At 37.9% G+C, this 25,161-nt stretch overlaps 2 protein-coding genes across 2 annotated transcripts; both read left to right on the plus strand.

The window, feature by feature from the left end:
* The first annotated feature begins 271 nt into the window (after positions 1-271).
* On the plus strand, positions 272-10,693 carry LOC146467846 (uncharacterized). The gene is made up of 8 exons (XM_085125560.1): positions 272-415; positions 1,988-2,073; positions 2,849-3,079; positions 6,120-6,278; positions 6,687-6,806; positions 8,145-8,273; positions 8,680-8,751; positions 9,919-10,693. The coding sequence occupies exons 2-8, from the start codon at positions 2,007-2,009 to the stop codon at positions 10,266-10,268; spliced, it is 1,128 nt and encodes a 375-aa protein (XP_084981686.1). The 5' UTR covers positions 272-415; positions 1,988-2,006; the 3' UTR covers positions 10,269-10,693.
* A 3,142-nt stretch (positions 10,694-13,835) lies between these two features.
* Positions 13,836-24,672, plus strand: LOC146467847 (uncharacterized). Its single transcript, XM_085125294.1, has 11 exons — positions 13,836-13,879; positions 14,571-14,644; positions 14,749-14,766; positions 15,682-15,699; positions 16,405-16,623; positions 17,376-17,525; positions 19,079-19,189; positions 19,672-19,850; positions 20,698-20,756; positions 21,537-21,634; positions 23,014-24,672. Exons 2-11 carry the CDS (start codon positions 14,590-14,592, stop codon positions 23,394-23,396), a joined length of 1,290 nt encoding a protein of 429 aa, XP_084981420.1. The 5' UTR covers positions 13,836-13,879; positions 14,571-14,589; the 3' UTR covers positions 23,397-24,672.
* Positions 24,673-25,161: the final 489 nt, after the last annotated feature.

Below are 25,161 nucleotides of genomic sequence, written 5' to 3' on the forward strand. Positions count from 1 at the left end.
ACTCAGCCAGATCATTATGTACAAGTCTAATCATTTAGGTCATGTCATTTTCCTTATCCTCATAGCCTTGTTTATTAATTCCAGAATGTTTGGTACCTGCCAAATTTACGCCTAGTTTGGCTCTGTTTCCAAAACACGGTTGGTGTGTGTAGTGTGAGGTTACAGTATCAAGCAGAGTAACATGGCCTTCTATCTAGCAACCAGAAAAACAAACGACTTAGTCACCTATCAGAGATGGGCAGATGAAAACTGTTCAGGTGGTCGTCTGAAAGCAAGGAATCTTCTAAACGTTCAATGGCAGTCAGAGTGAAAGATTTCAGGATTTTCTTTTTGTGATGTGAACCGAGAATAATCATTCTTTTATCGTTTCTAATGGCCGGGGAATCCTTTAGTGACTTGAAGACGATGTTGTGAGGTAAGAAAATATGATTCCAGCTGTTACGAAAAGTTAGAAAAAACGATTAGTGAGGTCGCAACTGGCATGGTTAGAAAACGGCAACAAAAGATTTCATAAGACTTCAAATATACTTCTGTTCTAAACGAATTTAAAAGTTTATGATTGAAATCTGATAAAGTCCGAGAATACGAATGGAAAAGTATAAATTACAACAAGTGTTGCAAAAGCGCAACTTCGATATGGAATTGTTTAAAAAAAAATATTGCTGTAAGCAGGCTTAAAGCGAACAAACTAGATTTAGCTCCTTAATAATCGGGTCACGAGGATTGTTAGAAGTGTAATTCAGTAGTCTTACAAGAAAAGAAAACAAGACACGGTCCTGGAGGTATTAGTAAAAGCATGACTAAGAGCCGGGATTGGAAGGATCCTACTATCAAATTATCGTATCCAACATTTTGATAGTCTCGGTAGCATTCTTATTAAACGAGCCAGTGTTTGATATGATCTCCCACTGAGGACTGTACTTGGGGACTTCCAACGAGAATGTTTAAGAAATATACTTGATTGACAAAAATATCGCTCTCTGTTTGCAAGATCGTTTTGGAACCTCTAAAAGGAATATTTATCAATGTATGCTATCACAGCTTTGATATGTTCGGATTCTTTAGCCTAAAATTTAAATCGCAGAATTTTTATGGAACAGATCCCTATCTCCTCAATTTACGTCAGCCATGACTGGCTTTCAAGAACCTCCTCGCTGGTCTTAGTTCGCTCTTTTAATGACATTTTTGTCCCTTCAAAAACAAAACAAATTTAGATAGTAGTAATATACCATCAAATATATTCCATTGCGCATATGCCACTCATTGGCATTCCAATCCTAGCAGTATGCAGGATATTTGTCCCATGGACATAGTTTAATGGCCTTAGTTCCCACTAGTCTCCTGTAGCTCAGTGGTAGAGCATCCGAACTAGTAATCGAAAGGTCTTAGGTTCGACTCCTGATAGAAGCACTCGGAACAGTTCCTTTTCCCGGGTATGCCTGTGTCCCGCACTGAATAATACACCATTCTCAAAACGAATTTATTTTCCTTTAATACTAAAGTTTTAGGGGGAAAACGCTGAAGAAAACGTAGCCGGGTTTTTGTTTTTACTTCTTGCGAACAGGTTTTCACCGAAAAGACCGTTTGGTGGCCCCATATAAACAGCGAATACCAAATCCAGCGGATAAACCGCTAAGTATATATATGTTTCATATATTCATATTCATTTAAATCGCTATTGAGTGGATAAAATGTACTCCAACTAATACTTTTTATCCGCTGTATAGCGACTTTTCTACTGGATGAAGATATCCACTCTTTGAACAACCGGAGCCGGATCTACAAAATTGTTCTGGACAATCTTGCCTTAAAACCTTCTGTCGTTGCTCATTGAAACGCAAAAGCGGTCATCAGTGCTACAACTTGCGAACAAGTTACTGAAAAATATGTAGGGCTTGATTGTTTTAATTATTTTTGAGATTGTTTTTACGAATCGTGAGTGTTGATTGGGATTCTAAACTTGACTAAATTTTGTTTTGACTGTCAGGGAGTGGAGGCCCATAGAAATGCGCTACTTTTCACTTCGGGATGTTTTGAAGCTAATTTATCTCCTAACTTGGATTGAGGACAACGGTAATGACCTTCAACTGAAGTTTTTGTTGTACATGTAGCAAATTTTGAATTTCAGCACTAAATGCATGAGGTGTTAGACAGATGGTAGTCTTAGTTCACTGATCCTGATAGACCTTATTCACTTCGTTCAGTTTGTTGTGCTATTGCCCACTTACAGATCATGTGACGGTACTCTAGGGAGTAGTGTCTTTTAGAATTGGTCATATTCACGCTGGCATGCGCTCTTTACTTCCAAATAAGACAAAGGATCACTTCTTCTGTGAATATCACGTTGTTTATAATGGGCAATTAACATATAGAGCCAATGAGGTCTATCATCCGTCGGAAGAAAATGTTCCCTATTCTATCTGCCGTCTCTAAAATTGCTCAAAATTGTCTGCAAACACATTTTAATCCGACGCCAGTGAGGATAGCAAGATCAGAAACATCACATTTTGAGTTCTTTTCTTATCAAAAAATTCGGTAAGATTTTCGTGTATGCTTTTATTTATTGATCAGGAGCTAGATTCACAAAGTCCTCCTAAATTAAGATGTATCCTAAATATTGTTTCTTGACAAAAGTCTGTTATTGAATAAGAAAAGCTTATTGTATAATACGATGCTTATTAGGCTCATCTTAACTTAGGTGGGCGTGAACCTGGCCCCAGAATTCCAAGTTTTATAACTGAACGACAAAGTCTCAAATTTTCATTATGTAACTGATATGCAAATATTATGCTTGGGCTTCCTGTGGTTTGTGAAAATGGCATTCTTGCTTTTGTTGTTATATTTATAGCGTTAGCAGATGTAGGCTATAAAAGATTGGGATGCTACAACGACAAGGAGCAGGAGGATCGACCTCTTCCGGAGCTACTGTTTACAGACCGCGATGAGTTATCTCCTGTGTACAGTGGCAAGAAATACACCAAGGAGAATTATGATAGGCCATATCTTGACGATTTAGTCGAAAGATGCGCCTTAAAGTCCAAGAAGATGGGTTATAATGTGTTTGGGATAGAAAGATTTGGTATGAGTGGTTATGAGATACACACGATTGCCTTAACTAACATATGTAATTTGAAAACTGTTTTTCGTAGCTTGCCATGTCCTCATCGAATTGTCAGAACTGTTGTTTTTTGCTTAATTGCAAAAAAGGCATTACTCCTATCAATTTTAAGTGATATACTCGATATATATATAAGCTAAATATGCACCTCATGGCACTCTTCATGTATTCATACTTTAATGAAAATCTGCCAACCTATATTAATAAGTACTTCAAATTACATGAAAATATACATAATCATGATACCTGGTCAGCCTCCAACATACATGTTGATTACACAAGGACAAATTATGGTAAAATTGTCATTAACGTTAAGGGGAGCACAGATTTGGAATAAGTTACCAAATGACTTTAAAATAACAAAATAATATAATTCCTTTAAAAAGTGTACTGAAGTTTAATCAATTTTTTTCTCAGATTACTGCTTGATTCCTAAAACAATCAAAACCATTACAAATATTAGATTCATGAATGTATCCATCTGCTATATGTAATTTTGTTCGGTTTAGGATGGGGATCTTGTTTGAAAAGCTCAGTAGAGGTTGCTAAGATCTGTTGCCATTATATATTATTTTTGTAGCAGATATTTAACAATTATTCCACGAGCGCGCGTTGGATATGAGATGATAGATAGCCAACGAGGCGCGTAGCGCCGAGTTGGCTATAATCATCTCATATCCAACAAGCGCAAGTGGAATAATTGTTTTATTAAAAACAACCGAGAAATATTGCTAGATCTTACTGATTTCGCTGTGCAAGAACGACCAGAAGGCAATTTAATGGTCGCCTTTTCTCGGCCATGGTATAATTGCTCATATACCATGGCCGCTAAGCCAATCAAATCCCTCGAATTGCATTATACAATGATGCAGTTTTTAATAAACATGTTTATAATCCATCAAATATTTTCGCTCGCGCGCGATTGGTCTAAACGCCTCACGTGACCGAATATACCCCAGCTAAAACTGGGGAATATCAGTGATATTCCCCAAGTGATATTCCCCAATTTCAAAAACTTCAAGGAGCGTCAAGTTTGCAATTAAAATGAATGTCAAGATGGGGGAACGGTTTGCTTTTGTGATAGAAGAAGAGATAAACCTGCTGGTCGATAAACCAGTACCAGAAAACAACATACGCTCTAAACGTTTTTGACGGTAAGCTGTTCGTAAACGAAATGTTGAAATACTCAAGCTCGTATTTGCGACATTTTCTCTTGGTTTGAACTCTGCTTAACATTCCTTGAATTAAAAATGTGGTAAAAGTGAAAAATATGAAAGGCGAAAAGTTTTAGCCCATCTCATTTGAGAGTATTTACGGTTTTCTTTCAGTCTGGCGAAATGAGAAAGCCATCAACAAGCTATTAAACGAGTTTAATTAATAAGCTCGAAGCTCGCTCACACGACGGCAAATATTACAGTTGTAATTCAATGAGAGCAATTCGTGCTGGCCTGGATATAAGGAATTTAAGTAACGAAGACATAAATTTCAGTACCATTACTGACAGAGTTCAAGCCGGTAAATGATGCTATCAATGCTCACCTGGTCGAGATCGCTCGCGAACATAAAATCTCGTCCACGAAACAAAAACCAACCATGATACCCCGAGATGTCGAAATTCTCTACGAAGAGAAGCAGCTTGTCCTACTCTCGAGCAACAAGTTTAATCCTCAGTGATTATGAGCGACTTCGTCGCTGGCTCCATTCAATGTCAAGTTAGCAAAGAAAGCGCTTTGATGGAATCCAGCAAAAACAACCGGTGGCGTCGTATTCGACTGCAGGTCAGTTCAGCTTCGATTTCTTCACAGGTCGTTTTCGGCTAGCAAATTCCACAATTGAATTTTCGATATAAAGTGCTGCTCCAATTGAACACGAGATAAAGGAAGAGAACGACTAAGCGCCGGCTGTTTCGTTGACGGCAGTTTACACTTTTTACGGAATGCGATACTTTACAGTTTTTCGCTTTCAGTGATCTTTAGCTTGTTCTCGAGAGGTAGTTAGATTCCCTGTAACCTTATCCGCCACTTGTATCTTGCTTTTGTCTTTCACGGAATTAAACAAGTTTACCTTCCCTTCAAATGTTTTACCTTTTCCCCAAACAAACGCTTTCGACCTGAAGCGAAATCTGACGTGGAGATTTTGGAAGCCAACTGACAAACTTTGACGTGATTGACATATGACAGAATGGCAGATCCTGCCGATTCCCGCGAGATTCCCGCATGTTGCGAAAAATATTTGAAGGATAATAAACACAATAGCCTCCATTTGACTTTAAAAATATGCTCAGATATTTGTCCTTGGACATTATCTGCTCCTCGAAGCTCACAGTTTTCCTCGAGCTTCGCTCTCGGAAAACTGTTCGCTTCTCGGAACAGATAATGTCCGCGGACAAATATCTGAGCATATTTTCGCGCCAAATGGAGGCTATTGTTTATATATCAGTTTGTGTACAAAACATAATAATGGACAAACAGAGTTCATAGTGCACATTTGTGAACGCACCGAAAAAAAAAAGGATGGCGGAGTTGCCGTGGAATAATTATGGTGGGGTTTTTTGGATGGGACTGTTGCAATTCAATAAGTGCCGTTCGTGAGATAGTTTATAAAATCAAGTAATAATTCTTTTATGACAAAGGATTTTTTCCTAGATCGCTACGCCGGCATTGTCCGCGTTAGAGGTACTTGGGAAAAAAAGGATAGGTTGACTGTTTATACGTCTCACAGTTCCTCTCGTAATAAGAGTTAAGTGGTAATGCTCTTAGTCAACTCATTCTATGGAAAACTGTATTTATGGTACTGTGAGCCAATGGGCTCATAACCCTTTTTGGACTGAACATGGCGGGATTCTAGTGTACTTCCATCGATCCCGATTTTGTAAGTCTTTGTAGCAGTCGAGTCTTTCTCCTTGAAGTTTTCTTCCTAGCCCCTTATGCTTACAACTGCCCCAAATCAAACACCTGTTTAAAAAGCAATCAACGTATGAAGCGTTTTTCTTTATCCTCAGCGGAATGTCATTCAGGCGATGGTGCGTGGGAGACATACAAAGGAGATGGCCCCTCAAGGCAGTGTTTCACCTCCAAATACGAGCCATGCGACTTTGAATGTGAGGCGGAACCGTGTGCTGGAACCGATCATTCCATTTTTGTCTACAAGATAGGACCACGTGAGTTTATACAAAGTGCACGATATGTTCTTTTCATTGGCACGTTATGCCCTCAACTGTTGCAATACATTGAATTTCAAAATTTATTACAAGCTAACAGCATTCGTATAAACATTTTCTATTAAAAATACCTCAGAAAAAAGTGACAATGATTGATTTGAATCAGAAGGTAAAAATACCATATTTTCAGAGAAGATAATGTAATCACGTATACTTATTCTCTACTGAAGCGTACCCATGGTCCAATTGCTAAAATTCGCAACGTTTCTTTTCCATTCCGAAGTCACGACTCATTTAATTAAATCCTCTGGAATTTTTTGTCATACACATAAACAACCGTCGAACAACAACAATAACAACAAATTATATGGAAAAATGAGAAAAGCTAAGAGATCTTTTTAAACACAGCGAGCAAGACAACGACTACATGTTCCAGTCACACTAAAACGTCTCCGCCTACACAGCCCACCCAACCGACCACAGTAACACCAAATGCAACGAGTAAAAGAACAAGGCCGACCTCCAAGAGTAAGTGTTGTTAGAAACTACTTATTGTAATATCATTGAGTTTGACTGAAGAGAGAAAAAGCTAGCAAAAAGACTTCCAGGGATCAGCCTATCATCACATTTACCATTTCCCTTCAGAAACGAAATGCTTTGTCCACGTTTCAGTTTGGTCGTAATATTAAACTCTAACTAGAAATAATAATGTCTAATTTGAAGTAAGAAGAAAGGTGCCAAAGATAAGACCTAAAAGATACGTAACTTGTGAATGGATTGCCGATAACGACCGGTTCCAAATGTGTTCGATACAAGTTTGAAACTTTCAGTTAGCAATTAGCAATTGGCAATTTATGCCCGCCTGGGACAAGATTTACGACGCCCTCCTAAGTTAACATTTATCCTAAGTATTGTTAAAGGGGAAGTATCATGGGGGTTTTGATATCTTTTGTTAAAAATGGTGAAATGAGACCTTCACTTAGCTACAAAATAATTCTAGAACTACGAGAGGAGATAAATCAACTCAATTCTTGACAGGAACAACTCGTACTCTGTTCTAGCGCATTTTGGAAACAAAAATACAAAAACTTGAAAAACATTAGCCTAACATTCAAGTTTCAATCCATTTCGACCTACTCTGTCTCTGGCCAGGGACACTAATCGACAGTTTTGTTGCCTTGGGGCGATACTTTATAACAAAACTAGACAGTTATTTTTTTGTTTCTGTTGTCCGACAAACATTTTTGGGTTTTGAAATGACAGCAAATTTTCGTGATACTTTCCCTTTAATAGTCTATTGTTGGCATAATAATAATGACTTATTCCATGTTAATGAACCAATACTAAGGATACATCTTAGGTTATTGAAACTGGTTGGAAATTGATAATTTTACTATGAAACAAATTATATTCTGATGAGGAGCATAAAAGTTAAGTTTAGCCATAACAGTCATATCGGCTTTTCCTATTTTTATTTAGGATAGTTTGTTTTGAAGCAGTGATTGAATTGTTGCATAATTTACCAGCGTGGAGATAATCATTCCATGAAACGGGAAAAGTGCTGTATATTTATAATATATTTTTCGCTCGAATTCGCGCGGCTTAGCTCCGCTCGGGCCGGCTCGGCCTGACAAATTTATTAACCTCGCTACGCTCGGGCCTTGGTCCCTCGCTTCGCGAGGAAAGATACGTTAGGAGTATTTTCTGACATCATTCTGACGACATCATTGCGTCTTTTTTAAAGTAATTACTCTAACGGCAAGACAAATAATAATTAAGAGTGAATGGAAAGGTGATGACATAAGGTTTATTCCTCGATTTCGATCATTGAATTTTGAATTTCTCGATTTCCAATCTCACGTTTAGCTATTCCAACATCTCCTGTTACCTCAGAGATGAAATCTTCACATGCCATTTACTTTCACTCAACAAGACCTAGCACTGCTACACCTGGTACAACGCCTGCAACTTCGACAAGATCGTCACAAACAATGCGTGAGTTTTAAAATATCGATAGATGGCACTTTGTTCCTGAAACTTATAATCCGTAAAATTTTTGTAAAAGAATTGTGACGTTCTGTTTTAAGCCTGGTGAAGAAATGATAGAGGTATTTTTTTTTCAGTCAGAGAAGAAAAGGTCATCTTCTTTCAGGCATACTCGGAAAAAGAAGAGCTTCCAGGAGTCTCCTATATGCCAATGAAAGAGCATCAGAACTTGTAATTGGAAGGTGATACTGTTCGACTCCAGTTAGGAGAACTCTTATTTTATTTTTCTCAGTAAGCCTGTGTCACTGACTGAAAAATACCTCTATAAAATTGTTTTTAGTTTATTAAAATCATAAGTCGTAAATCTTAAAAACGTAATTCAATTTTTTGTGCAAAATGTTTCATTTTTTCTCAGATATAACCTTTACAACGCCTAATACAACACCAATTGCAGCGTATAACAGGAACCCGAGTTCTCAAATATCTTGTGAGTTAAGTAACTGTCTTGCTCTGTATATTTGTTTTTTTCTAGGATATTTCTGTTTGTTTACTCGTTTTGCAAGGATCTTTAGTTAGAACAAAAAAAGTTACCCTTGCTTTTCTCATATAATATATTAAGTATCGTCTGCAGCATGTAGATTGCATAATCAGTACATTCCGCCAAGCAAAGACATAATCGACGAGGATGGATATAACTGACCGGATTAACTATCCACCAGGCTAAAGGCAATTAATTCAAATCCTTATTTTTAACCTCGAAGATGAATTTATTACGTACAAAACGTTGGATTTTCCTTTTTGTGATATTTAATAATCGTCTGTAACATTGTAAATTGTTTTCCAAACCCAAAACGAATATTATGGACGATATAAACCTGCTTCGCTTATCTGTTATTTGGAGGAGACTTGGTCACTGCACATGGTAAAATTCCGTAAGCGAATCCCGCAACAATAAAAAATTGATGGAAACAGTTTTTAAATTTTTATAGTTCCCGAAATATTTTTCGCTTTGTGCGCGTTTGGAATATTTGCTACGAAATCTAAATTCACTTCAGAGAAGTAAAATAATGTTTCTAAATTCTAAATTCCGTTGGAAAACAGGAAAACATTTCTGAAATTTAGCATTTTTGGCAACTGACAATGTTTCCTCGTGTAAATGTTACATGGTTCTATATGTGCCAAGATCTAACTCGAAAAAATGACCTATCCTCATGGCCTTCCAGATTATGAAATACTCGTGTTGTGAGCAAGAGACTCAGGGTCTCTGATGGCTCAATGGAAGAACATTCCAACCGATAATCTGGAAGATCCATGGTGAGTTTTGGACTCGGAATTTCCTTTTTCAAGTAAGACCTCAATATTTCAGTAGACCTGCACCCTTTAAAAGCTCTGTTTTTATAGGACCCTGGTAACCTGCAGCTGTATTATTTTTTAGGGTTGGGAGCATTGTTCTGTTGTTCGTTCTTTTGTCCTTACGACTAACCATGTAAGACGATGCAAATGGTGCCGGTCGCCCTTCAGTTGACATTTCCTCGCTTTGCGAAAGTTGTCCAATGAGTATCAATGACGATTGATCGAATCAGGTTTATTACATATTGACAACAGAACAAAGAGGATACCTACTAATAAAAAAAATTAACTTGTTGTTAAACAGGTTGTGTGCAATACATTCCAGAGCCATTGATCTGCCCTCCTCAATGTAAAACATCCTGTTCGACGATTTGCCATCAAGCCTGTTGCATGGTAACGCCGCAAGTTTACCCGGCATTCCCAGTATTTCCTCAACTAGAAACGGTTTCTAGGTACCAGTGCCCCTATCCGTGTCCAAATGCGTGTGCTCCGAGATGTTCTTCTAAATGCTGCAATGCCTTGTATTACCGATCTCCCCTGTTCATAAAACGGAAACATATTTTGAGGAAGAGAAAGAAACAGAAGTTACGAAGTGGACGGAAAAATTTATTGAAACTAAAGAAGATATCGAGTAAAACAAAGAACGTGTCATAAAAGGCAATTTAGTAACGTGTGCTTTTAACTTCAGCGAGGAAATGTTCAGATGAAATAATAAATTACATACAATGAGCCGTCTGCGGTCTTTATACTCCTACCTACCTACCGCGGTGTAAAACTTAGATTTTTGCGGGAGGTTTGCTTCGCGAAAATGTTGCGTTTGGAGGCGGTTCGGTGAGGGGGATGAAGGAGAGAATGAAGTAATGAATGAATCAAAGATTCATTTTTAGTGATTTTGAAAATAAGTTTAATATTTCGTTAGCGGATTTAATTAATGATTTTTGAGATTCGAGTCCCTAAGACTTAAGTTAACTTGGCTCACAAAGTCATTACCGTAGTAACATTAAGTAATAGTTGTTGTGAGTTTGTAGTGTTTCTATATGATACTTTTCTGAGGCGTTTGGCGTTTGCCTTTAAACAATGGCCAAAAATAAATGAATTAAAAGTAGAACATAAGAGTGGCTGTGAGTCAGTTCTTTGTACTTGTAAACAGCACGGTGCAGAATGGCTGATGGTTAGGTCTGTTGTTAACCATCGACCGTCCTTGCCTTGGTTTACAAATCTAGGATTAGCGTCAATGTTTTGTAGTCCATACTTGTTACAAACTACATTGGTCACTGAACTGAATATCCTACACCAGCCAAGACTTAACTTTTTATTGCTCAAATCTATACGGCCATCTTGGCCTTCTTCACAGAGCTCGCTAAGTAACAATGCTAGTAACAACCACGTCAGCAAGACCAGGGGAACATCTGAGTGAAAAGAGAATTCATGTTATTTTAAACTGTACTTCGCGATCATTCCAACTCGTTCACTTGGTCTAATGACGGAATTCTTTAGTGACGGAAGTCACTGAAATTCAGAAAGAAAAAGGAAAATTTTCCGTTGAATGTTCACGTTCCCCATTTCATTTGGTGATTTTAAGTTCTCTTGCCGTCGCTGTCAGCTGCTACCCGGCCAGAACACGTCATTTTCAGCTTCTTCGATGCGATCATGCAGATCAGTGATTGCTTTCAGGTTAGTTAGCACTTCTTGAGAGGTCAACTACCCCGTCATACTCATGCCACGCACTGAAGAGTGAAGCAAGTCAAACGGACCATAAACTCCTTACAAGGGGAGCAGCTTTGCCACGAAAGAGTTTGAACGCACCTTGCAAAATCGCTTTGAACTCTTTTCTTCTTCGCCTCTTTGCAACCTAAATTCTGACACGAACGAAAGTTCGGATGATTTCTGAACACGCCAGTACCTAAAGAGATGATTTTGGGGTTCCAGTGAACTTCCGTTGAACTTTCAGTTGGGCCTTCGCGATAAAATAAACTTGAACGAAACGACTGTAACTACATGCGACAAACTACAACTGTTTTTATTTTGACATTTACGTAACGACCACTGAAAAAACGATGCGCTTTGAGAGGAGAACAACGCGACGTCACCAAGTACACCACACAGGAAGTCCTGAAGATGAACATGCAATCGGATGCGTTCTTGCGTTGAAGTCAATAGACCTTTCTCACTCGGCGGCCATGTTGAGTCTCAGGAGAATAAAAAGCTTTGTTTTTGCACGGCTAGCCTCGCACTGAATTCGCGTGTGGGCAAGGCTAGCCGTGCAAAAAAAAGCTTTTTATTCTCCTGAGACTCAACATGGCCGCCGAGTGATAAGGGTCTATTGACTTCAACGCAAGACATACTTCATTCATAGACATAGTAATTAACGCTTCCCATCAGTTCCACAACGAGTGGGGCCAAGGCAATAATCATTTTTCACGTCTTTCATTGCTTTACGTCCAGTAGCTACCAGAAACTGTTATGTCGTGCATTTTTAGCTCCAACTTAAAAAAAATCCATGGGTATATGTCTTACCATTTTGTCGCAGCAATGGCTGTATGCCCATTAAAGACTGCTTTTTTCGTTGTCCACCGCCGGAAAGGTATTGGAAATGAAGCAACAACCGCACGAGAAATGTCGTTTTATTTGTGAGATCAATTGACGATTGCAGAAAATTGTTTGGAACATATTGATTTATTTGTAAAACATTTTTAGAAGACGCAAATGTGAGCAGAAAGAGCAGGAGCAAAACTGAAAACTGGTTTGAGCTTCTTTACTCGCCCCAAGCCAGTTCTGGTCTTGGTTTACCACTCTTCCACTGGTTCTACAACTCAGTTCTGTAACAGGCATCGGCGCATCGTTGGAAAAAAAATGACTGGTATCATTTGATCGGAAGGTTAATTTTTGGAAAATTTTTGAAATGTTAAGATAAATTGGCCACTCAATAAAGCTTTATTTTAATTTCATATTTTGCTTTTCAAGATTCTTTTGAAATTCACAAGCATTGACGGTTTCGGTTGAAGCCTCCTTCAACCAGAAGTCCGTAACCGTTGTCGTCGTTGCCACCACAACCACTCCCCTAGCTGTTGTAGTCTCAGGAGGACTGTTCATATTATCGGAAGTGGATCGTATGCGAATTGCTTCAGTTTTGGATTTGCCGATCTTTCCAGTTAGGGATTTGTTTTAATGAAAGAAACAAATTTGCTTTAAATTGAACAATTTGGGATTCAGTGAGAATCCTTCATCGTTTCAATTCAGTTTCAGCTCTCTGAGAGAAAGTTGTCTTCTTGTAAAATCATGCCTGAATCACACTGATAAAAAACAAATAAAATACTTCAATACCTAATTTTTTTCAGCCGAATCAAAAGACAAAAATACATATCTTAAGTTACAATAGCACTAAGTTTCTAAATGCCTACATAATAATTAAAAATAAGTCTATTTACAAGTAAGCTTTTGAAATGCTCTATAAAGACCTTGGGAGACTTGGCATTAGATGATAAAGTAGTGAATTCTGTAAGGATGTGGCTTTGAAGATTTTTTCCTTTTAGCGTTTCTATCAAGTCTTTAATATCTACAGTATGTGATATGTATCTTAATATCTTCAATAACCATTATATGGTATGTAGGTCATGCCGCGGACGAACCGTAGACGGATAGGCCGTCAGTAACTTAGGGAGAATGATAGCCTGAAATAAATGATCATGGATCCTAGAATGAAATGATCAATCCGTCACGCTGGCTAAAACCCTCATTTCAGATTGTCCTTATAAAATGTGACAATTAATCTCCGGCCAGATCGCCGGAACAAAACTTGTCTTTTTATTGTAGTTTACAAAACATTCAAGGTTACCAGGTATGTTTTGGAAGATACTAGAGGAAGTTAAATTCTGTTAAGTCAACAAACCCTGTTTCTGTTATCATGACAAGATAGAAGAAAGCGATTTTAATGGTTGAAACCTGCGGTTGTAAAAGGTCGCTTGCTGACTCTTTACAGTCTTTACAGTACCATAGCGGTCTCGATTCCTTTCTGTTTTTGGACTCTCTGAAAAATTTGGACTCTCCGAAAAATTGTTATTGATTGTAAGTTATTTTAGAAACCAATGAATCATTGAATAGGAACACCGGTGAGTGCATTTTTTTACTTATCAACAAAGAAGAAACATTTTCCTTAAAAGGTTCGTGAGTGTAAAATGCCCCTAAACAAACTAAAGTCATTGATGTGAGGTAAGACTTAATCAGATCAACAGATTCAGGAAGCAATCGTGTCCTTGTTCCAAGCGGTGAGTACGATTTAAAAATTCTTGATAATTATTGTCGCCCATTATAACATAAGGTTTACAATTCAACATTTAATATTTCATTCTTTTATAACTGTCGTAATGATTCCCGAGAGACTTATTTTATATTAAATATGTCCAACAAAGAGCACTTTTACATAACTTTAAAGTTCCGTTAAAGTGCCTTGATGCCATGAGAAAAAAATACCAAAACTCTTTAGTTTGTTGCACATGGTAAAATCGAGTGCCCAAAACCTTTGCAAAAAACCGATTTGTGAAATTGTTTTTTCTCGTAATTCCTCATGCGGAAATTGTATGCGCTGACCAAAGATTTGGGAACACAAACCGTGAACCGAAACGTAAGCTATCTAGCTAAGTAGATTGAGACCAACGGCCCACGATACACTGATAAACTACACAGACATAGAAGAAAAAACCTCGGAGGAACTAGATTGCAATTGATGGAAAACATTTTTCAAAGTTTTTTATTTCGTACGTGTACATGAAAATTGCCATGTACCAGTTGTTCGACAAGCGATTTTAACGCACTAGAAGTCTAATTTCTAAGGTAGTGAGTATTCTTTTAATTCGATGTGGCTTAATCAATTGAATAATTATCTTTGCAAAGTCCAGAGGCGTTATTTTATTGCGAAATCGATATTTTGGAGTTATTATGAATTATTACTTTGTACAGGACGTTTTGGACCACAAATATGAGGCATCCACTGGCATATGTTCTCGCTATCACCGCTGTTGTTCTCTTTATAGGTATGTTTTGAGTCTTACGCATTTTTTAAAAATGATTTTGTATCACCCTATATTTTTGAGAACGAGTTTAAGCCTGATAAAAATGTTTCACTGTTCATTTTCAGGAACAGAAAGTGTCATTGGTACGTAAAACACTTCATTTTTTGGTACCGGTTATTTCACCCACATGCAAATGAAAGGTCCTTGATAGTTATAACACAAGTTTTTTGAAAGCGTTTCTTTTTATGTGACGAAAATTCGTTGTGTTTCTCTACAAGTAGGTAACTTCTTTTTAAGAGCGGCCCAGTTAGCTTGAGCGAATTTGTTGTTGGCAATTCAACATGCTAGTGAATGACTGAGATGACATTATTTGCTCAACACTTTGTCTCGGTCAGTTCGTTACGTACCGTCGATTTCCTACGTCATACGAGTGAAACACCTTTAACGATCCTACTGATAAATGTGTCCTCCTTTCACCTGCATTCAGGTCAGTGGCATTTTATTGCATCTAAAAGGACCACTAAACATATATAAGTCCATATGATAATATAACTAGTAAATTCGTGTAATCATGCCACTTAATAAATTGCGCATGCGTGCTTAATATTCCCATTGTGCACGCTGATAACGTCAGCAAACAAATTTCTCTTTATACAACATTTTAACTACCTCGTTGAAAAGGTTATAAAACAATTGGTTTGCACGTCAGCTGTGCGTTCATCAAGATATGAAGCCCTTTGGAAGTTCGGAGAGCACTCAAGAAGCTAAAGTTAGACTCTTATGCATCTTTTGTGCTCTCCAAACTTCCCGCGTGCTTCATATCCCGATGAACGCACGCTGACGCATGAACCAATTGTTAATTATAATAGGTAACCTTCCTTCATGGCTAGCCCTTCCTACATGACATACATTCGGGAAGCTAGTTTTTGCCAACCTTAAGCGTTCTTTAAATGGACATGAACATACGAGCAGAGGGATAACCCAGTTGGCAAGGGTCTTTAGATTCTTTTTTCTTCATTTTATATCCTTCTTTTTATTTTTCTCTCCTTGCTCTTTAGGTCAGTTTTCCAAAGTCGGTAAGATAACGTTTTTGCGCTAGTTATTACCTGTTATTACTTTAACCTGACAACTTATTACTTTTAACTACAAGACCGTGCATATGCAGCCTTTCTTTTATTAACTGATAATTTCCCTTGGAAGAGGCTCTTAGCTACATAAGAAGAAGATTAGAAGCGCTAAGAAAAACTGAAAAAAAACTGAGTGCCATCGTTTCAACGTTTCTAGTCGGACTACAAGCGGTCCTATGCTGTGAACAAATGGTCGTTGTTTTTAGCCAATAGACATCCCTGAGGCCATTTCGGTAACGATCCTTCGGTCTGTTTACCGTTCTTTAACGTTTTCGAATCTTGTGCAAAATACTGCTCCCTCGGTCGACATGTCGACCGACACGTCTACCAACATGTTGGTCGAGTGTCGACCGAGTGTCAACTGATTGATGCGCTATCGACACTCTATCAACACTTTATCAATATTTCTGTGAGTAATGGTCGACATGTCAGTCGAGAGTATAGGTCGGAGGTCGGCCGATATGTCGGCCCCTTGTCGGGTCGATACCGCATCGATACTTGACCGACGCTTTTGTCGATACTTAGTCACCAATTTGCCGATACTAAGCCGATAGTCGGCTATATTGGCTGAAGAAACACTGAGGCTTTGTTTATTTTTTGGCACTTTAATTAAGCGTGGGTTGATTGCCTCTTTTCTTATTTTTCTTTTCTTAGCCATTACAGGAAGCAAAATCAAAATAGTAGGGTGTTTTAAAGAAAATCCAGCGAAGAGAAACATTCCAACTCGTCTCTTCAGCGACATCGACGGCGTCAATTCCAAAACTAAAGTGGATTACAAAAACTTCCAGCAGTACATTCTAAACCTTATAAAAAGATGTGCCAGTGCAACAGCCACAAAGAATTTCGGCGGATTCTTTGCAATTAATAACATAGGTAAGTATATGGAGACGCTATTTTCATTGTTTGCTTGTTCCAAAGGCAAATTTTGCTGTTAACGTTTCATATATTAAGGTTCTATTAATAGTTTATAAGCCGCTTAATGGTGCATCTCCTAGTTTTTTGTTTGATAGGTTTCACTATCGTTCTTACTTGGGATCTCTGAGATTTGTCACCAGTGAGCTTTTAGATCAGCCGAGGTCTTCTGTGCACAAAGACTTATGGTGATAGGGCATTTAGCGTATGTACCCCAAGCTTATGGAACAATCTGCCACTCAGGTCTTGCGCGAGAGCTTCAAAAGGAGCCTTTAAGACATACTTCTTCGAGCATTTTGTGAACAGCTTCTCATTGTTATTGTAGATATTGTGAATATTTTTTAACTGTAGATAGTTTTTTTTAACCTTGTTCTTTTCGTCAAACGAAAGATGTGGTAAAACATTTCAGAATATAAAGTAAAGCGCCATGAGCTTATGATGGCCCTATATAAATAGAGGTTATTATTACTATTATTATTATTATTATTATTATTATTATTATTGTTATTATTATTGTTATTATTATTGTCTAAGTATATATAAATTACACGTACTTATTTTTTAGTTGTATTTGTTATATACGATATCTTTTTAAAATATTCTTGTATCATCACGGGGACATGTTTAGTTTTATTACACGAGAATTTGAATGAAAGAATTTTATTATTATTATTATTATTATTATTATTATTATTATTAATAATATTCAATAGGTGAATGCTACTCGGGAAAAGTGTCTGCCACATATGCAAGAAGCGGTCAATCGACAGACTGTAAAAACGGCGCAGGTGCTAAATGTGCAAAGAACCAAGACTGTGTCGGTGACAACGGTGCTAAGTCTAATTTCGTCTACAAGTTGGAAGGTGAGTATGAAGCTTTCCTACTGGCAGTTTGAAGGTTTTCCAGATGGCTTACCTTTATTACCCATTTACTCCCTTGCACAACGGGAGATCAAGAACCGGGGGGGGGATAGTAGATGGTACTTCTACCGAACTAAATGCCGTGGACCTTTCAAATACACAAAATTCAGTATTTCCTACGATTCTACGTTTGTTGTGCATTTGTATAATAGGACTATTCACATTAATCACCGCGTTGTAATTTGTGCCAAGAATGTCTGCTCGGTTTTTCTACCATAACCGACCATTTGGATTTGAGCCATTTCCGAGTTGTCTTAACCTCATTATGAGAGCGAGGCTTCGTGCATAGATTTTATTATGAAATTAGTTTCATTCACACATAAAAAACTAATTCTCACATGAAAAGCTTTGCACTTAGCCTTGGTTTCGTAATGGGATTCAAGACGACTCGGAATTGGCCCATTGGCTATTTTTGCGGCTCCTTAAATTAAAATAAAATAAAATACGTTTTAAAGGTAGCTGCTCTTTCGCTTAGAAGTAGGATAAATTTGTGCGGAATCTCCGGTCTAAGTAACAAGCAAAGCATCTTAAGACCAGTGGGAGTTTTCAGAAGTCGTTCCCTGCGCTATGAAATGTTTTCTCGCGCGCTATATTGAACTGCTCGTTTTAAGGCAGTTTGTTGAGGGAAGGGAACACAACCGGACAAGAGCGCAAGAAAATTCATTTGAAGGCAGAGGACGACTGTAGAAAACTCCCACTCACCTTAAGATACTTTATGCATTGCCAATGCAACCGGACCCAGCAGGCTGACTTTAGATATGATGTGTCCTATTGATCCTATTGACTATTGTTTGGATACAAAAGGTCACAGGAAACCTTTATGAACGCGACCCCAAAGTTACATAACCATGATTCTTAACAGAGGCATTATGGCCCCCGGGATTCTTCTGAGACTGTGCCATATATCTGACAAAGTACCTTTGCCCAAGCATGGAATTACTCTTAGCTCACCGAGAAGAAACTATCAAGTATACGTAATTTTTCTGAGAAAAAAACAAACAAAATCAGATTTTTAGTAACGTTTCCAATACAAATGGGAGAAACTTGAAAAATGTGGTCAAGTTTTAAAAGTTGCCATCCATTTCTATCCAGACCACCCTCAGCCACATAATTATAATAAACGATTAGTTTGCGTACTACATTGTAGCAGGCTAGTTGTTACTGACAGTAAAATAATTGACATTTTCCCCTTAAGTTGACTCTCAGCTAACACCAGTTTTGCCAGTGAAGTTACAATTTTTGGCCAGCTTATGGCTCTTTGCACCAAACCTTGGATCTTTGCAAACTAAAATTTCATTTATAAGTACCACCGATGTTTTTATTCATCACGTCACAAGTGACTCGTCCTGTTCTCTAAGGATACTATTGTCATAATTTCAGAACTTTTATGTTCTTGTAAAACTGAACTTCGGTTAACACGAACTTTTTGATGAGATTGCTATGGCAACAGTCCTTTTCTCTAACATTCTATTACTGTTTTTAACGACAACTTTCAGCACTTCCCACGACTCCAACAAAGAAACCGACAACAAAGGCAACAGTGAAACCAACTGGTGCCACGAAACCCACGACTCCAGGGGCCGCCGCCAAACTGAGCGCTCTGACCTGTAAGTCACACGCATATTCCCTTCTTGGAATATTTTCTCCTGGAAAAAGTTGAACAATCGAACGCACCAGCTCGGTAACTTTTAATCAAACTCATGTCACACCCAGGGATATCATTCATAGGGCAGTAACTTTTACAACAACACAACACACCGGAAATTAAGTACTGTAAATAGATTTTAATGTTTATATCAATGTCCACACCTGAGGATTCCTTATTCAAACTGAAAAGATGGCCTGAACAACTCCCCATTACTTAAAATTAAAAAGCGAAATAGAAACATTGTTAGTGACTTTAGAAATACTTTTTTTAGTATTTCCAAGCATTAAACTGATCAAATGACGAACAATTTTTGTAAGTTACATGGTACTCGACCAATGAAGTTCTTAGGCTGTTGTATCGTCACATAGTAACATTACCTAATATTTTAAACAATTTGAAATGGTCTATGTAAGCTAAATTTCCTGTTCTTCTATTTACCAGGTCAGAATTATTTGGTTGCCGTTAAAGCGACTGCTGGGAGCCCTGGTAAACCACAGGTTCCCACTCCAGCGGGTGCATCAACCAAGCCTACTGTAGCAGCAAAGGCCACCAAACCCACAGTAGCCACTCCAAGTACGGGCGCTCCAACACCTTCACCCCAAGCAGCAATCGAGGCAAAGGTAAGCAATGCTTTTATGGATTTCATAATTAAGCACAAGGTTACGCTTAGACAAACGTCAACTTTGGTAATGTTGCTTCCAAGAAGAAAAAAAATCTATTACGCTTTTAACTAGAGCCGGAGAGAGACGCCTTTATTTATTGAGGGTATTAAACACCATCAGTGACTGAATGCTTTAAACTATCAATGGAAGCCCTGCTAACTACACCTTCGATCAAAACATCATTTAATTTAATTGTCACATTTGATCATTTGACGGCCAAACAGAATCGGGAACACCTTACTGGAACCATGCCGTACGACCATTGATCCACAAGTGAAGCCACCTTGTTCCTTTTTAAGGCTATTTTATTTTGTCCCGAGCAAAAGCTTGTGCAGACATGATTCCATTATGTGAAACTGAATACCTCTAATTATTAAAAACTGGATCATTGTATAATGCAATTCCAGGGATTTGATTGGCTTAGCGGCCATGGTATATGAGCTATTATACCATGCCCGAGGATAGGGATCATTAAAATGGTCTTCTGGTTGTTCTTGCTAAGCGAAACCAGCCATAACTTACAATATTTCTTGATTGTTTTTAATAAAACAATTATTCCACTCGCGCTTGTTGGATATGAGATGATTATAGCCAACTCGGCGCTTCGCGCCTCGTTAGCTATCTATCATCTCATTTCCAACGCGCGCTCGTGGAATAATTGTTAATTAGTCAATTCAATCATGAAGCGAATTAAATATCCATCATTTATACTCAATGGTGAGGTGCCAGTGGATTGTAAAATTGTTCAATGAACATACAAATTTAGTTATAAATTATTCAATTATTTGTTTTTATTTATCTGTAGATTAAGAGTATTTACAAAGGATACACTTGTTTGATGTGCTTGAAAACCGTGAACGCAAGGTATGTTTTAGAAATGTTGTAAATGGCGAAGCCAATAAAATAAAGTGATATAAAATAAAACAAATTGAGGATTCTTACGCTATTTTTACTGCTTGCAATATATGATCCGTCACAAAACGCTTGGAATTTTTGTATGCGATAAATACACAAGAAATGTGGACAAGACAATTCCGGGATTTTCTGTACTGTAAAAGCTGCAGGAATTTGTTTTGAATTGCCTAAACAGTACCTGGCATAAAGGGAACCTGACTTTTCCTGGGGTTCACGCTAAAGGTTGGCATATATTCAAGGGAGGGTACTGGCCCCAGTAGTATGATTTGGGACATAGTTTCCTCGGTGTGAAGCACCGTTTTCATCAAAACGTGTAGTCCCGTCTCACTTGTCATCTCCATTGAAACTGGTTTGTACAGGTGACAAATCAGTTACAAACGAAATCGAACCATCCCCGTGACAAGTCTCCTACTGCCAAGCAAAAGTCTAGGGGCACAAGAACAGTTCCGTTGTGCATGCCACCTTGGAATCATTTTCTCGTTATTGTTACGGAATGCTTCCTAGACATCAAATATCAAATGCACTTGAACTGCCTGATTTTGAAACCTTAGCTTATTAGTAAAACCATTTTTCTGGGAAGGCCAAGAAGTCCAACGTTGTTGCTGTTTTTTTCTTTTTACTCTAATTGCTGGTGGCTTTGTTCTTGTCCTTTATGTGTAAATGTAATTTTTACGTAATTTTTAAATACTACGCTAACGGTTGATCAATTCTTTTTCGATTGCGTTAAAGCTCTTCGACCGTTTTCCTTATGCTTCAATTCACCTGCCAAGGACAGCACTTGAAGAAACTGGTGGATGGTCTTGGTGCTAGCAATATCGTCAAAGCAGGTTTGAAAATAACCAGGATTAGTTGGATTCATTTGTTTCTTCCTGATTCTCTTCGTTGCCCCTGATTTGTTTCGATTACACTATTGTAAAAACCTGCGTGTAAGAACCTAGTGTTTTAAGAACCTGCCATTTTAATACCCAAAAATATAAGAACCTGTTTAGACAAGCAGGATCAACCAGGTTCTTATATGTGGGTAACAGTTCAATTATGATAAACATTTTGACTAAGGAGTTTGACTTTGATATTGCAAATTTATATTACAAGAAAACACCAAACTGTAATTGAAAATAAGAGTATTAGTTTCTACACCAAAAATGGGCTGATATAAAAGTACAGTTGTGAATAAATACTATACAGCCGTTTCGACAAAGGTTGTCCAAAAAAAGCGTAAAAGCATACACGACAATGCCGAAAGGTAGTTTGGGAAATACCCAACGCTTTTTTGGACAACCTTTATCGAAACAGCTGTATTTAGGACCAAACCCGAGTTTATTTATTTTCCTTCATTGAAATTAAGAACCTAATTAAGAACCTTCTTACCCTAAATTGCCAATACAATATACAAGAACCTATTTTGCTAGACTTAAAAAAAAGGTTCTTACACGCGGGTTTTTACTGTATAACGATATCGAGGGAAACAGAACAGCCATTTTCCTAGGCTTCTATCCTTTTTTCCATTCACTTATTGTCATTTCACGTCTCGTCCTCCAGCCTTTTATTATTCATTTGTTTATTTACTAACTGATTAGATATTTCATTGGCAAGTTCACTGATTTATCAATTAACAATCCTTTTGTTCCTTAATATAATACACCCTCTTTCTTTACTTACGCTTGGGAATCAGAATGATTTTCACTGAATAAATTATTTATCTAGCTACAATTATTTTAACATTATGAAAGAAAATTTCGTGCAGGTAAACCTTTCGTTCATTCAACTTGGGCTTTGTTTCATTTGAATGTGTCTGAAAATATCTTACAAAAGTTACAGAGAGATTTAAGGCTCGACGTTTCGGAGTCATCTTGACTCCATTATCAAGAGAAAAAATCAGTTTGTGAATGCGGATATTTAAATAGGCTAGAGCTGAAAATTAACATATTAATAGATGGTTAAACAAATACTTTAGCGCGAATTGAATCAGTTTGCACGTTCAGCGCTAAAGTATTTGTTTAACCATCTATTAATATGTTAATTTTCAGCTTTACCCTATTTAAATATCCGCATTCACAGACTGATTTTTTCTCTTGATAATGGAGTCAAGATGACTCCGAAACGTCGAGCCTTAAATCTCTCGGTAAGTTTTGCATGTCTTTGCTTCAGCAAATCCCTTTTAATTAAGAGAAAATATCTTATGCTCCATTTTTCATTCTAATTATAGAATGCTACCCGCCACCCTGTGTTGGTTCTATGTATCCTTGCCCCTCCCCCTGTGGAATGGCTACTTGTCCCATGTCACCATCTTTACCATATCCATCAGTCTGCCCGGCGCCTATGCCTGCGCCTATGCCTGCTCCCATGCCTGCTCCTATGCCCGCACCGCTCCCGCCTCCACAGTGCCCAATGTCCTGCCCGCCGCGATGCGCTCCAGCGTGCAACTCGTTTTGCTGTCGGTCAATGATTGGCCTCAAGAACAAGATTGGACAATCAGCCAAGAAATCTTCCACGTTTAAAGCCGATGATTTCGAGGATGATATTGATGATGACGATGACGATGAAAATGAGGAAGACAACGACGATACTGATATCGACGAAACCAACTAAACCTTGAAAATGTTCACTGACACTGTTCAATTTTATTAGATCTCAGGTCGGTTGTTCGAAAGTCGATTTTGCGCTAGTCGCCGATTAAAAGTTAACCGAGGTTTTTGTCTTGCTTTCAAAAGCTATCGTCACGCTAATGGTAAAGAAAAGAGAAAGTCAAGACTGAGGGAAAAAATCTTTCGAAGCAATCTTTATTTATTAGTAACTAACTCAGCTCAAAGTTCTTGTTAACCCAGGATTAGCTTAATCGAATTGAGAACAACTGGGCCTTGGTCGATATAATGGTCCGTAACAGAGCTTCCCATTCGTGAAAATGTTTGATCATAAGGAGATTGTAATCTCTAATGGAGGCAAACAGTTTCACTTGAGAATTAAGAGCTGAAGAAAAATCACGATTGAGAAGATAAACGCTTAGTATTGCGAGTTACAAACGTTGTGTATCTTTAAACTGGGGCAAAGACACAGAGTCGGATATCAATTTATTACTCTTATGTCAAAGATTTGCAGTAACCTTTAAATTTAAAGACCAGGGGCCACATTCACAAACCCTCCTGAGTCAAGATGAATCCTAAGCAATTGTTTATTGAAAAAATTCTATTGTAGGCACTGTAACAATATACACTTAATGTATGGTCCCAAGGGAAACAGTTAGTTTTGTTTTCCCGAGAGTCCTGATGTTTCCCGAGACGAAGTCAAAGTGCCTTGTTATATATTTAGACTTTCCCTTCAACAGTCACAGCAAAACAAACAAACAAAAAACTGACAGGGCAACAACTGAGGAATTGTATCCCGGTCGGGATACATTTGTATTTGATTAGGGACACGTGACCAAGAATCAACCAATCACAGTGCTCGTTTTGTTGAGTGAAAGTCTTGGTATTTAACAATAGCGTGTTGTTTAGAAACAGTACTTAACTATTAACTTGCGAGGGCTTTGTGACTCTGGCCCCTAGCATTTTCCTCAGTTGGCAAAAAGGTAACGAAATTCCTTGGAAAGATAGCATTTCTAAATAAATGATCATTGATGCGAATCTCAACTTATTAGTCTAGAATGGCTAAATTAGAATTTCACTCTACACATTGAATGTGATGTCGTACTGAATATGACGTAAAACAAGTGAAAATGCGTCATGTGTTTTAGTTGTTTTCAAAAGTGAAATGTCATAAAAATAATAAGTACTGATTTAATTTGCAGCATAGATTGGACGAAGGTTGTGATAAATAACAACCTGTGTATATGTTTCTCCCTTTCATTGAAATAAAGTCTTCTTAATGACTTGGGGCTCCTATTTTACTCAGTATCAGCCGCTTTTATCTACTTTTTGAATTATGTCTGACATGGACTGTTTGAATGTGGACCAGACCATAGGATCAGATGCGTTGAGGGTAGCAAAATGGTCCTAACACTAGGATTTTGCTGAAAGAACACGGAAGGCGGAAGGAACTCTTTTTGTGAGATCAGTTTTCGGCCTCGCAAAAAGACGCTTTACACAGCCCTGAACGACCAAACACGATTTGATAATCGTATTTTAAACTTTATTGAGCCATAACAATCAAGGAGATTCTAAAAAGTCTGCAATTTTTCAACAAACCTCAACCTTAACAGTAAGCCTGTAGTTCGAATTCTTCTGAAGATTGCGTTAGTACGTAACACACCATTCGAACATAGAATGGTATGCCTGTGGCGGAGAGAGGAGCATCGACAGCATTGGACATAATTACTTCATTCTGTGAAAAAAAAAAAAAAGAGAGGCCCTAAAACACT

This window comes from Pavona decussata, unplaced genomic scaffold, assembly GCF_977016875.1.
Source record: "Pavona decussata unplaced genomic scaffold, jaPavDecu1.1 SCAFFOLD_134, whole genome shotgun sequence".
Classification (NCBI taxonomy): domain Eukaryota; kingdom Metazoa; phylum Cnidaria; class Anthozoa; order Scleractinia; family Agariciidae; genus Pavona; species Pavona decussata.

Excerpts from the sequence above, each read along its gene's own strand:
- LOC146467846 (XM_085125560.1), top strand. The coding sequence starts at position 2,007 with ATGCGCTACTTTTCACTTCGGGATGTTTTGAAGCTAATTTATCTCCTA. Across the intron at positions 6,279-6,686 it reads TGTCTACAAGATAGGACCAC|CGAGCAAGACAACGACTACA; the intron begins GTGAGTTTATAC and ends TTTTAAACACAG. Across the intron at positions 6,807-8,144 it reads AACAAGGCCGACCTCCAAGA|CTATTCCAACATCTCCTGTT; the intron begins GTAAGTGTTGTT and ends TCTCACGTTTAG.
- LOC146467847 (XM_085125294.1), top strand. The coding sequence starts at position 14,590 with ATGAGGCATCCACTGGCATATGTTCTCGCTATCACCGCTGTTGTTCTC. Across the intron at positions 16,624-17,375 it reads CTTTGCAATTAATAACATAG|GTGAATGCTACTCGGGAAAA; the intron begins GTAAGTATATGG and ends AATATTCAATAG. Across the intron at positions 21,635-23,013 it reads TAGCAATATCGTCAAAGCAG|AATGCTACCCGCCACCCTGT; the intron begins GTTTGAAAATAA and ends TTCTAATTATAG.